Raw genomic sequence first — 14607 nt, forward strand, 5'->3', positions numbered from 1 at the left:
CAAGGCAGCTGTTATCATGGCCTTTGTAAACCAATTGGCCATAGACATTAGGAGAAAATTACAGAAAATAGATAGACTAGGAGAAAAAAGTCTGCATGACTTACTGGTGGTAGCCAAAAAGGTATATAATAACCGGGAGCCTCCTGAGGACAAGCAGGCTCGCGCCATGGCAGATGCCAGCAGTAAGCAGACTCGAGACCTGGCCAGAATACTACTAGCTGCCACTGCTGACTCCCCCGAGGAATGAGACCGCCGTCTCTGGCAGCTGGCAGACGACGCAAGAAAAGGTAAAGGAACCACCAAGGGGGGAAGCAGAGGCTGCAGAAGGATCAGTGTGCATACTGCAAGGAGATAGGGCATTGGGCCCGAGATTGTCCAAAAAGGGCCGGCGGGAAGGGAAGCAAGACTGATCGAGTAAAAGTCCTAGAGCTAGATGAACTAAGTGATTAGGGGAGTCAGGGTTCGGACCCTCTCCCCGAACCCAGGGTAACTCTTAAAGTGGAGGGGACCCCTGTTGACTTCCTTGTCGACACCGGAGCACAACATTTGGTCCTCCGCACCCCACAAGGAAAACTAGCCAGCAAGAAGTCCTGGGTACAAGGGGCAACTGGTATGAGCCAGTATTCATGGACTATCCGAAGAACAGTAGATTTGGGAACGGGCCGGGTATCCCACTCCTTTATGGTAATACCAGAATGCCCCTACCCGCTGTTAGGACGGGACTTACTGACCAAGATTGAAGCTCAGATAACTTTCAGAAAAGGGGGGCCTCAGGTCACCGATGGCAAGGGCCACCCCATCCAGGTACTGACCATGAAACTGGAGGATGAATACCGCCTCCACCAGGAGGCGCTCCCGAGAGAGGATAATATAGACAGATGGGTACAAGAATTCCCCTTGGTTTGGGCAGAGACGGGGGGAATGGGACTAGCCACTCACAGGACCCCAGTCCTGGTTAGAGCTCAAGCCAGGAGAGAGTCCGGTAAGGATCAAACAATACCCCATGTCTCAGGAGGCCCGGAAGGGGATCCAGCCACACATCCAGAGACTACAAAGCCTAGGGGTACTAGTTCCTTGCCAGTCTGCCTGGAACACCCCCCTACCGCCGGTCAAAAAGCCTCACACAAATGACTACCGACCATTACAAGACCTCTGGGAAGTAAATAAGAGGGTTGCGGACATACATCCAACTGTTCCCAACCCATATACTTTCTTGAGCTCCTTGGCGCCCTCCAGAGTCTGGTATGCTGTACTAGATTTAAAGGACGCCTTCTTCAGTCTGCCGCTGGCACCCCAGAGCCAACCCTTGTTTGCCTTCGAGTGGCATGATCCAGAGGAGGGCTACAGTGGGCAACTCACCTGGACACGGCTACCTCAGGGATTCAAAAATTCACCCACCATCTTCGACGAGGCAATACACGAGGACCTGGGTGAGTACAGAAGGGAGCACCCTGGCCTCACCCTTCTACAGTATGTAGATGACATCCTGATTGCTGCCGACACGGCCAAAGACTGTGAGCGAGGGACCCAGGACCTGCTGGCTACCCTGGGGGCCTTAGGGTACCGGGCATCCCCGAAGAAGGCTCACATATGCAAGGAGAGGGTAAGTTACCTGGGATATATCCTGGAGGGCGGACAACGGCGGTTATCAGATGCCAGAAAAGAAACTGTCCTAAAGATCCCTACTCCCACCTCCCTAAGAGAAGTGAGGGAATTCCTAGGATCAGCCAGCTACTGCCGCCTCTGGGTTCCAGGTTTAGCTGAGATTGCCAGGCCCCTATATGAAGCTACCAAAGAGGGGAAAACATTTAAATGGACTGAAAAAGAAGAAATTGCCTTTAATCAGTTAAGAAAGGCCCTCCCAAGTGCCCCAGCCCTGGGCCTACCAGACATTACGAAACCCTTCCACCTCTTTGTAGACGAACATAAGGGAATAGCAAAAGGGGTTCTAACTCAAGCCTTAGGCCCCTGGAACCGCCCAGTGGCTTACCTGTCTAAGAAACTAGACCCAGTGGCTGCCAATGGCCGCCATGCCTAAGAATTATTGCGGCGACAGCACTCCTAGTCAAGGATGCAGACAAGCTGACCCTAGGACAGGAGATCTGGATCACGACCCCACACGCCATTGAAGGGGTCCTGAAACAGCCTCCTGACAGATGGATGAGCAACACATGTGTGACTCATTACCAGAGCCTCCTACTCAACCCTCCACGAGTGCGGTTCCACCCCAGTGCAACCCTCAATCCTGCAACCCTGATGCCCGACCCTGACCTAGGTGCTCCATTACATGACTGTGTGGGAATCCTGGAACAAGTACATGGATTCCGGACGGACCTGACCGACCGGCCCCTCCCCGATGCCGAGGCTACTTGGTTCACTGATGGCAGCAGCTTTGTGCGAGACGGACACAGGTATGCGGGTGCAGCGGTGGTCACCGAAACGGACATCGTATGGGCGGAGGCTCTACCCTCCGAAACGTCAGCCCAGCGAGCAGAGCTCATAGCCCCCACCAAGGCGCTGATGCTGGGAGCCGGAAAACGGCTTAACACCTACACAGACAGCCATTATGCATTTGCCACACCTCATATTCATGGGGCAATTTATCAGGAGAGAGGGTTACTGATGGCAGAAGGACGGACTATAAAAAATAAGCAGGAGATACTTAACCTGCTTACGGCCTTATGGCTTCCTGCCAAGCTAGCCATTATCCACTGCCAAGGGCACCAAAAAGCTGATAACCCAGTAGCTAGAGGTAATTGAAAGGCTGACCAGGCAGCCAAAGCAGTAGCCCTTACTCCAGTCCCCACCATGACCATACAACTAACGGACCCAGGAGACCCAGTTTTACCAGACCAGCCCAAATACTCCCAGGAGGCATTACAGTGGATCAAGAAACTCCCCATGGCCCAGGAGATAAAGGGATGGTGGTATACACCTAACAAGGAGCTCGTGCTGCCAGACCAGCTCGGAGTCTCAATATTAGAGCACATGCATCGGTCTACTCACATGGGGGCCCGAAAATTAAAAGACTTAACCCAACATGCCGGAATCAAGATTCACCAACAGGACACCAAAATAGAGCAAGTTGTATCTGCCTGCAAGACCTGCCAACTCACCAACGCGAGAGCCACATCAAATAAAAAAAGGAACCAGGCTCAGAGGCACCAGACCGGGAGCCCAATGGGAAGTTGACTTCACTGAAGTCAAACCAGGAAAGTATGGTTATAAATATCTTTTAGTATTTACAGACACCTTCTCTGGCTGGGTGGAGGCATACCCAACCAAGCATGAAACGGCTCAGACGGTGGCTAAGAAGCTACTAGAAGACATCTTACCCAGGTATGGTTTTCCTGCCATGGTAGGATCAGACAACGGACCAGCTTTTATCTCACAGGTAACACAGGCAGTAGCCAAGGCGGTGGGGGCAAACTGGAAATTACATTGTGCTTATAGGCCCCAGAGCTCAGGACAGGTAGAAAGAATGAATAGAACCCTAAAAGAGACCCTTACCAAATTAACCATGGAGACTGGCGGGGACTGGGTGACTCTCCTACTGTACACCCTTTACCGGGTTAGACACTCCTTACACTCTGGGTTTTACTCCCTACGAGATCATGTTTGGCAGGCCATCCCCTGTTATTCCCAGCCTTCGAGCTGAACTTATTGCTGAGTTTAAAGATCAAGAACTTTTTCTTTCCTTGAGAGGGCTCCAGAGGGTGCACGAGGACATTTGGCCGCGCCTCTGTGCCATCTACGAGGCTGGCCCGACCCCAACACCTCATCAGTACAGGCCGGGAGACTGGGTCTATGTCAAAAGGCACCACCCTCGAGCCGCACTGGAAGGGACCCTACATCATGGTGTTGACAACCCCCACCACTCTCAAAGTCCATCCCACCCACGTTCAGCCAGCGGACCCCTCCTCGATCCGGAAGGACTTCGTCACGTGATGGGCCATCAGTCGGGACCAACACAACCCACTCAAGCTCAAGCTACAGCGCATTCGACCCACCTAATATTGCTAACTCTGTTAACTCTGCTTGTCATTGCTCATGCTGCCGGGAGTCCCCACGCCCCCCAAAACATCACCTGGCAGATCATAGACACCAGCTCGGGGACAATACTTAATCAGACCTCCCAGAGCCACCCCAGGGACACTTGCTTCCCAGAACTTTGCGTAAACCTCCAAACTCTGTTCCCCTTGTCACCATAAATGCAGCCGGTCCCATGATTGGGTCCGTAAGCTACATGACAAGGGGGGAATGAAAGGGCGGGCCTACGCCGGCCGACTCCATCTTGTTCTGTGTTCTCCACCTTGAGTAACCTCCAGCTCACCCGTTCAAACTTCCCAATCAAAACACACCCAGCGACCTGCGTAACAGGACTCCGACCCTTCCTCAGCCAATTGGCCGAGGTCACAACCCTTCCCCAGCCAATTGGCTGAGGCCACAGCCATTACCTCACCAACTGCCCCTAGACCCCTATAAAACCTTTGTGCTTTTGAAACTCGCTCTCTCTCCCTGGTATCTCACCGCTGCGTTGGTGCAGGTAGGGGATTGAGCTCGAGCTAGCTCGAATAAAGGCTCTTTTGCTTTTGCATCAGACTCGGCTCCCTGGTGGTCTTTGGGGATCACGAATTCTGGGCATAACAATCTTTATAATTGGGTTAATGGATTATAGAAATCTATTCTCTGTTGGGTGAGAGACAATGGAGAATCTGGATTGTTAGTCCTTTTCATTTGTTTGTCAGTTTTGAGCCCCAATCAAGAGTCACACTGAGAAGGCAATTTTCATACCAGGCCTGGTAGAATTTGGGATTTCTGCATTTACTTTTTTTTCTTCAGACAGAGAGAAAACGCAGGTAGGAGACAGGAGCAGAGGCAGTGCAGAGAGAATCTTAAGCATGGAGCTTGACATGGGGCTCAATCCTACAACCCTGGGATCATGACCTGAGCCAAAATCAAGAATTGGACGCTCAACCACGGAGCCACCCAGGTGCTCCTATATTTATTACTTTTGACTGAAATTTATCTCTTTATCTGTCTCTGTATGTGTATGTGTCTGTAGTTTAGAAAGGTTTTCATCTCTCATTGTATGACTGTATAATATTTTTCACCACTAGAGGTATTAATATATTTGATTACAAAGAGTTCTTTTCTGATTGGCTAATAGGGATAAATATGTGCATAAAGCAAATATTCCTAAAATTCTTAGAAAGCAGTGAAACTAAACTTCTAATACTTTAAAAGTGCTACATTAAAATATATACTTACACCAACTCAATAACATTTTTAAAATTCAAGTACACAAATTTAAATACATCTTCACAAAATGAAATTAGTTTAATATTTGGGGTTTAATAATAGCTATGTTTTCTCTGATTTATTAGTGTTAAGTATAATTCCTAACAGTATTCTACTTGGATACTTTTTTTCTAAGCTTATACAGATTTTACTCATCATCAAATAAGTTAACATTACTCATAATCCTTAAGATTATGAAAAAAATGGAAATTTGTGCATAGCTAAATTGAATCATTATTCTTAAAAACGTTTTATTTCAGTGGTAATTTTGTTTTGTACTGTGTCAGGTTAAAGATAATTTCCAAGAACTTTAGGTAACTTAAAACTTAAGCTTTGTGTGTATATGTTGGAAACTGTGGGGCGGGGATAGGGGGGTCTTAACTATCAACACTTACATATTAGAAATTGAAATTGAGAAATAGTTATTTATTGAATCACTTGAAGATAGCAAAAATGAATGCACTGCATATTAATAACATCTTAAGAATATTATACAACTAGTTCTGACATTGCAGATGCCCTGAGATGGATCTTATAATAACGTATAAGTTTGTTCCAGAATATAAAATGAAGACCATAACTTGGAAATTTACCACTTTAAAATATACAGTTCAATAGCATTAAGTATACTCATGATGCTAAGTAACCGTCACTACCATCCGTCCCCAGAAACTTTTTATCTTCCCAAGCTGAAACCCTGTACCCATTAAACAAAACTCCCCAGTTATTTTCATTTGTTTGTCTGTTTTGAGCCCCACTCAAGAGTCTTATGCCCATTGAGAAGGCAATTTTCATACCAGGCCTGGTAGAATTTGGGATTTCTGCATTTACTTTTTTTTTTTTTTTAAGACCCTAGCAACCACTATTCTTTCTGTCCAGAAATACATTTTATTTGCTTTGGTTTATAAAACCTGAGTCTGAAAAGCTGTGAAGTGTGTTAAAGTCTTTGCAAAGTTTGCCCAGTTTTGATGGTCTCGTTTCCTTGGTTTACTGTTTATTGCCTTCTCCTCTAACATGAAACGTTTTCTTCTGTGTAAACTGTCTAGATTGCATAAGGTTGTCTTAACTGAATAATTTTCTGTGCTTTATGTTAACTTTATTATGTTCTTGATTATTTTTAAAAGCAAACAATCTCCTTACTTAGGAAAGAATTAAGGTTCTTTATGCTTAAAATAAGGTTCTTTACGCTTAAAAATAAGTCACGCTTATTTTTAGATGTTTTGTTGTCACTTTGAAATGAAGCCAAGCATTGTTTCTTAGGTACCCATGATCCTATCTTAACTGTTGAAATCTCCTGACAACTAAATGGGTTTTGCCTCCCTAAAATCCAAAGATTTGTTCTTTTAACCCATAAAAGAGAGGTGTTAAAGATAATTAGGTTTTATTTGTTATGTTATTCTTTGAGTTTCATGGAAAGAGTCATTCAAATCAGAAAAGATGCTCTGTCTTCCCTAGGTTAGATTTATATAGGTAAAATAGTATTACTATAAATATTTTACTATAAATATATTACTATAAATATTATGGGAAGTCCCTGAAGATTTGTCAGTGTTTCTATTTATCAGCATCCTGATGGTGCATTGTCTCATGTTAGCAACAGGAATGTGGTGTGACCAGTCATAATTTCAGTTATTTTTAAATGGTTACTTACTTGGAACTTCACTTCTTTCATTTGGACCTCACATAGAGACCACTGGTTTTCATTTAGGGATAAACATCAGACTTATCTATAGGGTTTTTATTAAAATACTGATGTTTAAGACCTACTCTGGATCTCTCAACATTGTTGATACATTTTGTGTATGTTCTTAGTATACTGCATATATATATTATGACTCAGGAATTTTGCATATTTCAAGAATATTTCCTCTGTAAAAAAAAAGCGTGCTCATCTGTTATAAATCAAATGTCATATTCACTATTATCTTTGAAAATGGCCTTAATCATTATATGTATAGACATGTTGACTAAAGCTTTATTTATTTTCTTGGATACCCCTTTGTTTTGCATGACATTGAAATAACCAAAATTTTTTGTCAGTTGCATCAGTCTGGTTATGAACGTGCTTCTGTAATTGACATGGTCATTTTAAGTCTCTGGCATCTACAGATAGTTTTATTACTCAGATACTTCCCCAAAGGCTCTGCAGTGAGCTGCAGGCCAGACAAGAGTTACATCTTCAACAAAGAAGCATGATCTCAGAGCCCATGGAAAAGGACTGTACTAGATACTTTAAACTGTTGACACTCTGAAGAATAGATCTTGGGTACAGGCTTCTGACGTCATTGCCTAAACAATTTTAAGACTGTACAGTGGGTTGAGTCAAGATTTCCAGAATTCTTTGTAGTCAAGAAGCTGATAGGTTCATGATACTGCTAACCTAAGATCCAGAAGAACAAGACTTAATTACACAGGACTGAATGAACTGATAAAAGATGATTGTAGGTATTTGTTTGGAATGTTGTTGATGTTGTTTTAATGTTGTATTTTCTGGATATAAAAGGAAGCCCTTTCTCTTATGTAAGGTATCCAATAACCCATAACAATTTAGTAGATTCTGATTTTGTGAACTAAAATGGAATGTTCTTAAGTGATATTCTCCCTGCCTGACACCCCCTCCCAAATCCAGAAACGTTTATTATACGTACTTACTTTTAGATGGTAATAGAGTTATTTGCATAGGTTCAGTAAGAATCTAACCACCTTTTTACTGGCTCTAATTGGAAAATTTGGTATGCAACCAAGGCCTTGTCTGGAATGTCATATTTAAGAATGACCCTTATTTAATGGGGTACTACCAGCCACTACTTTTTCCCCCAAAACAATTTTAAAATATTGCTTTCAACTGTCCACCCCAAATTATGAAGTATGAACTAGGAATTTACATTTTCTCCTTTGTAAAATGGCTCTGCTTACAAAATTTTTTCTTAATAATATTGTTAACAGGTTACTCATTTCCTTTACTTCGGACACAACATTCAACATCAGCTGTTTTCCATCTCTTGATTCTTTTGGATTTCTCCAACTTTCCTCCATGCTTTTTACATAGGAAAAAAAAACTGTTACCAAAAATACTTGTTTTACATTTCGGTCAGTCTGATTTATGAAGATTAGCTGTTCAAAGCAGTGCTGTTATTCCTGTCTCCTTCCTTAACATCCTTCATTATGGACACAAAGCCCAGTTCTAAACAAAAATTCTTCCCCATCTCTGTGAAATACTCTCAAAATGGACAAGCTGGACCAAGTAGAGTAGTGGTTTGTGATACAGTGTGAAGATGCAGTCCTTTATCATGTATATGTCTGGTTATATATATATTAAGACCATAACACTTGATATGAAGAAGCACTTTGAAGAGATTTTCCCCAAAGAAGGCTTCAAATGTTCAACACCTTATTGCAGTCCACAGAGAAAAAGGCCAGCTGGCATGGCTTATTCATGAAACTTCCAAATATAATGAAGGCAACTGTCTCTTCCAAATTGAGAGTGAGCACCGCCTCGATGAAGGACATCCCTTGGACACAACCAACATCAGGTGTGTAACATGCATTTACTCCTTAGATATTACAGAAAAATACTCTGGTTCAGACCATCTTTCTGAAAGATGTAGAGATGGAAATGCATAGGATATGTCCAGCTTAATTGTGGTGGGCATTTGGATCATCAACAGATACACCTTCTGTATCATGTTTAGAAAGAATGTGTTTCACCAAAGCTTTTCCACTGTTCCTTTCCTCTTGAGAGAAACATTTCACAAAGTTCAGGGGTGATACAGCTAGACTCTGAACTTTTACCATGAACAGTAGGGAGCAATCCCTGCACCCCAATTCTCAAACTTTTTTCTTACTATGCATTACTTCCCAATTGGGTGATATTTCACGGGTCCAATTTACCATTGCATTTGTAAGATTTTCTTTATGCTTAAATCTTTTTTTTTAATGTACTGCTTTAAATTACTCAATTTTGAGACTCAGCTCAATGGTCTAATGTTCCTGTCATTGAGGTAAATCTTCCTCCACAGATTTGACAGGAAGATTTCCCTGGAGTAGGCAAAGATTTCCTAAACAGGACACAAAAGCAATCATCAATCACAGGATGGTCCATACTCAAGAATCAGAACAGTGCTAGAAAGTGGCTCAAATTCAAAATTCTCATGTCCTGAAGACCAAAGTGGTGGTTTACAGGTCCTCCCTGTTTGTGTTTCATATTCCTGCTGAATGATTTTTGGAAGTTTTCTGAAGATTCTCTGTGGGAGGGAGTTTACCATTTTTCACCAGGAGCACTATGGACAATTGGTCGGCACTCATTTTGCCATTTTTGTTAAAGGTTTCAGACAACCAAGGGCAGGTTGAGGGTCTCAATCTATCTCTGTCTCAGGGGAGGACTGCACCCTCCTCAGACCCCTGAGGCTGACTTCTGGATGCTCCAAGTCTGTTTTTGGTGTCCCCAGCCACCAAGCAGCAGCTCTGTGGAGGACAGGATGCCTACACCATCAGTCACCCCATTGCCAGGCCCCCTAGGTGGGCATGGCCACTGGGACGAGAAATGAGAGGCTCCTTGTTGACCTGGGGAAGTTGTTGTTGCCAGCTGTTGACCAGTCACTTTTATAGAAGGTTGACTTTATGGAGACAGTGCTGACAAAACCCTCCCAGATAAACTGGTTTACAAGTTCCAACCTTAGAGCTGGTAAGGGAGTTTATGTTCATGGTAGGCCAGGAGCCTGCAGATTCTTTGAGGACTTTGAGAAGAGAGGAAGTCACCCAAAATGGATGGGTACTGTAGAAGTAATCTGATGGATAAAGTTTCTTGGACTTGGCCTCCTAGCCTCAGGACAGCAAGTAATAGAGACTTTTAGAAGTCCAATCTAAGATTCCTTATGGAAACAAGAGAGCAAAATTTAAAAAGGCCTTTTGGTAAATATTCTTACTGCACCTATGTAAATAATCAGGCCTAGTGTAATGAGGCCAGACTCATTTTATGATCAAGAATCTTTAAGATTCTTTTTAATCAAAAGTAGGGAAATTGTAGGGAAAAACTGTGCTCCAATGGAAAATTATGTGTGGTCATTCTAAAGCTGATTGTCTGATGCTGATTATGTAAATTATAGATAACACACAGAAATGCCAAAGAATTCTTATCCAAAGACATGCAAACAAATTCTGTCCAGGAAAGAAAGAACTGAAAAACCAATTTTGGCTCTATTTGCACATCTCTTACAATTTTCCAGACCTATGTCTGTTCTTGGGATTCTCCTTTGACCTGGTTGTAACACACCACTAGTTTCCTCATGAATAAGCTAAATAAAATTTTCATCAATTGTTTTTTTAACATGACCTGCAAGAGAGTCATGATTTACCTGCTTAAAAAATTAACTTTTAATGCCTGCTTTTAAAAATTAACTTTTAATGATTTAAATCGCCATTTAATGGTTGGTCACATGTACCCTGTGTCTTTACGTCAGCCACAGAGGGCCTAGAGACTTTCAAACAAGTGTCAAGAGACTTTTGAGACAACCCGGTTTGGTGACCTTGTAGCAACCTAACACAGAAACTTTCTAGAAGCTTTATGGTGGCAGCCCTGTTCAGAAACTACTTAGTGTTTTTTCTGTTCTACTGATTGAAGTAGCCTGAGACTTCTTGGCAGTTATTGTCCTGGTCATTCAGCTTTCTTAAAAAGGGCTGCTTACACTCCAGAAGTATACTTCAGGGAGAAAATACAAATTAAAGATCCTCATATTCTAACTGTCACAGACAAAGCAAGGTAGTGCTGAAGCAACTGCCACATGGGAATTTATAAGTTTGTTTAAATCAAAGTCACAGAAAACTTCATTCTTGTGCCCAGATGGCAAGGTAGAAGTATGGTCAAAGAGGGTGGAACTATCCTTTACTACCTTTTGATGACAGAGTTCCTGGTACCACTTCCCTACTTCAACAGAGGCTGGCCAACAGTCTCCTGACTTAGGGTGCAGCTAAACTCAGCAGGGCCCTGGAAAACCCTCTCCCACTTAGTTATCCTTTGATCAGAAGGGCAACTGACTTATTTTCCATTTTTTTTTAAGTTTATTTTGGAGCGAGCACACAAGCAGGGAAGGGACAGAGAGAGAGGGAAAGAGAGAGGGAGTGAGAGAGAGAATCCCAAGCAGGATTGCCACTGTCAGTGTGGAGCACGATGCGGGGCTCAAACTCACAAACCATGAGATCATGACCTGAGCTAAAGTTGGATGCTTAACCAACTGAACCACCCAGATGCCCCTCCATTTATTGATTTTTTATTTTTTATATGAAAGTTATTGTCCAATTGGTTTCCATACAACACTCAGTGCTTATCCCAACAGGTGCCCTCCTCAATGCCCATCACCCACTTTCCCCTCCCTCCCACCCCCCATCAACCCTCAGTTTAGTCTCAGTTTTTAAGAGTCTCTTATGCTTTGGCTCTCTCCCATTCTAACCTCTTTTTTTTTTTCCTTCCCCTCCCCCATGGGTTCCTGTTAAGTTTCTCAGGATCCACATAAGAGTGAAACCATATGGTATCTGTCTTTCTCTGTATGGCTTATTTCACTTAGCATCACACTCTCCAGTTCCATCCATGTTGCTACAAAAGGCCATATTTCATTCTTTCTCATTGCCAAGTAGTATTCCATTGTGTATATAAACCACAATTTCTTTATTCATCAGTTGATGGACATTTAGGCTCTTTCCATAATTTGGCTATTGTTGAAAAATGCTGCTATAAACATTAGGGTACAAATGCCCCTATCCATCAGCACTGCTGTATCCCTTGGGTAAATTCTTAGCAGTGCTAACCCTCCATTTATTTTTTAAATCAACTCTTGCTTTCTCTGTAATACTAGCCTGGTATATCAAAAGAGAAATATTTCCCTTCAAGTGAGGATTATCTTTAAGAATCACAGGTAACACATGGTAAGGATTCTCGTTGTTGCGGGGATGATTTTATAAGTAATTCTAGTATATCCAAGTTACTCTACTACAGTGCTTAGCACCTGTGTCCTGGAATATTATACCCCTTCCTTCAGTATATAAGATACCCCTTCCCTAAGTATGTAAGATGTGCATAGTCTGCAAAGCATTTGCATAAGGCTGATTCTCAGGCAGTACTTACCAGGGGAGGAACTTTTTAAGCCTACCAAGAGAATATTTTGTAGGGGTTCTTAGTGGTATTATGCTTCCAGAAAAAAAAGATGACCTAATGGGGATATATTTGCTGAGCCAACATGGTTATAATTAGTTATGGTAGTTTTTTAAAAGAACTACGTATTTAGAATTCACATTTGTGATGTGGTTTCTCTTTCCCTGGCAGGGCACATTTTGAACAATGTTTACAGAATCCTTTATGATTCTGGAATTCTGGACATTCTGGACATGGAAAGCATTGTTGAATTATACTCCTGCCATAGGCTCTGTCTATTACACACCCACACTCACTATGTTCATAATTCATTGGAATTGGTTCTTCATATAATCTTCCATAGCTGTTTTCTAATTTGGACATTAGGTAAACTGCATTGTACTCCCTGTACAATGACTGCCAGAAGTGAACACTCACAGGTACAGTTTTATAAAGAAACTCTGATAATAAATTTTGGGATATTAGAAGGCCCTGACTAACTTTTGAAGGAGTAAAGCAGACGGAGGTGAAAAACCAATTTCACTAACAAAGCTTGGTTGGAAGTACATGGCTTAGGTATGTGGCAAAAGTGGACTCCCCATTCCCAAACTCTGGAACTAGATTTACCTAGTTACAGTCCAGCCTGAAAACCCATGGAATCAAACACAACCAGCAAGGCTCCTACTCACCACCAACGGGCAGGACCGTAGAGCGAAAGGGATGTCAGGGCCAGGCATACATGCCCAGTTCCCTCCCAAACTCAGTTAACTCACATAAGGAGGAATAAGGCCTAGAGCTGGAGGGTTTAGGGAAAATTTCCTTCTTCTGAAAACCAGAGGCATGGGAAAGAAACCTTCCCCCACTAACAATGTCTTTTCTCAATTTTCCATAAGTTCATTTTCCCACCACAAAATAGCTTTGTCCCAAATTAGATGATCCAGAAACAAAGGACTCAGTCATGATAGGTTGTATAGCAAATTGTTAATAATGACATGCTCACAGTACAACTTCTCATTTTTCCCCCCACTTTTGACTCATCTGTTAGAAAAGTCTTGTGCTAAACAAAGATGCTTTGCGGGGGGTTTATTCCCTGCGCTATAATTAAAGTCTCCCAAATTGTCAAAATTGTGCTAGCATGCCCTTAGCCTTGACAGTAGACTTGCCAACTGCTGACTTGGGGCTTTTATAACTGTCAGCCTTGACTTGCTCCCAAGGTAGCGCTCACTTCTGGGTTTGCTTGGTAATACTCTGATACTTAAGGACATGTTAGGAAGATCCAGCTCTCTACTGAGGGATGCATGTTTTGGTAATGACAATGATCGTGTACATAGTCAAGCAAATCCTGAAGCCCCAGGAGGGCACATATTATGGTGAAATATGTGTGAAGTGCAGGTATTCTGAGATGTATAGAATTCTTTGCATTCTTCCAGAAGCCATTATCACATCATCTATGAACTGACATAGAATATATTAGCCATCTCTGAAGTTGTATGCAGGGGAGCCTGGGTGGCTCAGTCAGTTGTGTCCAACTCTCGATTTCAGCTCAGATCATGATCTAACACTTCGTGGGTTTAAGCCCCTCATTGGGCTCTGCACTGACAGTGCAAAGCCTGCTTGGGATTCTCTCTCCCTATCTCTCTGCCCCTCCCCAACTCATGCTCGCTTGTGCACTCTCTCTCTCTCCCTCTCTCTCAAAATAAAAACTTTTTTAAAACTTAAAAAAAACAAAGTTGGATGCAATATCTCAGGGGTGACTCAGGACAGGCTTTATTTCTATTTTTGTGTATATGTTAGTATAGTAGAACATGTATACTATTTATAAATATTCAGATATTGAACATTCATGCCCAACATTTTTCTTCTAGGATGCACAATCAAGATTAGAAAACATTGGGATATATCTTCAAAACATGAAAACACCTTGCTAGTGGGTTTCCCAGTCTTCCTCACCAAATTTGTATCGGGAAGGTTTGACCATTATGCTCATTTAGCCCACAATTCATTCAGAGCATGCATGCCAACCTGCCTCTGATTGTATTCCTGAAAATTTGTTCTCTGAAAGGACTTTTTTTCTGATTATTTATCTATTTCTAATACTCAGAAAAATGCTTGGCACATACTAAGTACTCAATAGTTGTTGAATGAATCTCATAGTGGTTTAACTCAATATCCTCACAATATAG

General features: G+C 42.5%; 1 protein-coding gene and 1 pseudogene across 1 annotated transcript; one reads left to right on the plus strand and one right to left on the minus strand.

Annotated features, from left to right (window-relative positions):
* Positions 1-573: 573 nt before the first annotated feature.
* Positions 574-4005, plus strand: LOC122483489 (the record flags this gene model as incomplete). The annotated part of the gene is given in 7 exon segments (XM_043580497.1): positions 574-957; positions 959-2018; positions 2021-2841; positions 2914-3138; positions 3140-3576; positions 3578-3820; positions 3822-4005. Coding segments are annotated over 7 exon segments (3297 nt in total), but the record flags the coding sequence as incomplete, so codon positions are not given.
* Positions 4006-4589: 584 nt separating this feature from the next.
* On the minus strand, positions 4590-9496 carry LOC122483490 (annotated as a pseudogene).
* Between the last annotated feature and the right edge of the window lie 5111 nt (positions 9497-14607).

Source organism: Prionailurus bengalensis, chromosome D1 (assembly GCF_016509475.1).
Source record: "Prionailurus bengalensis isolate Pbe53 chromosome D1, Fcat_Pben_1.1_paternal_pri, whole genome shotgun sequence".
Lineage (NCBI taxonomy): Eukaryota > Metazoa > Chordata > Mammalia > Carnivora > Felidae > Prionailurus > Prionailurus bengalensis.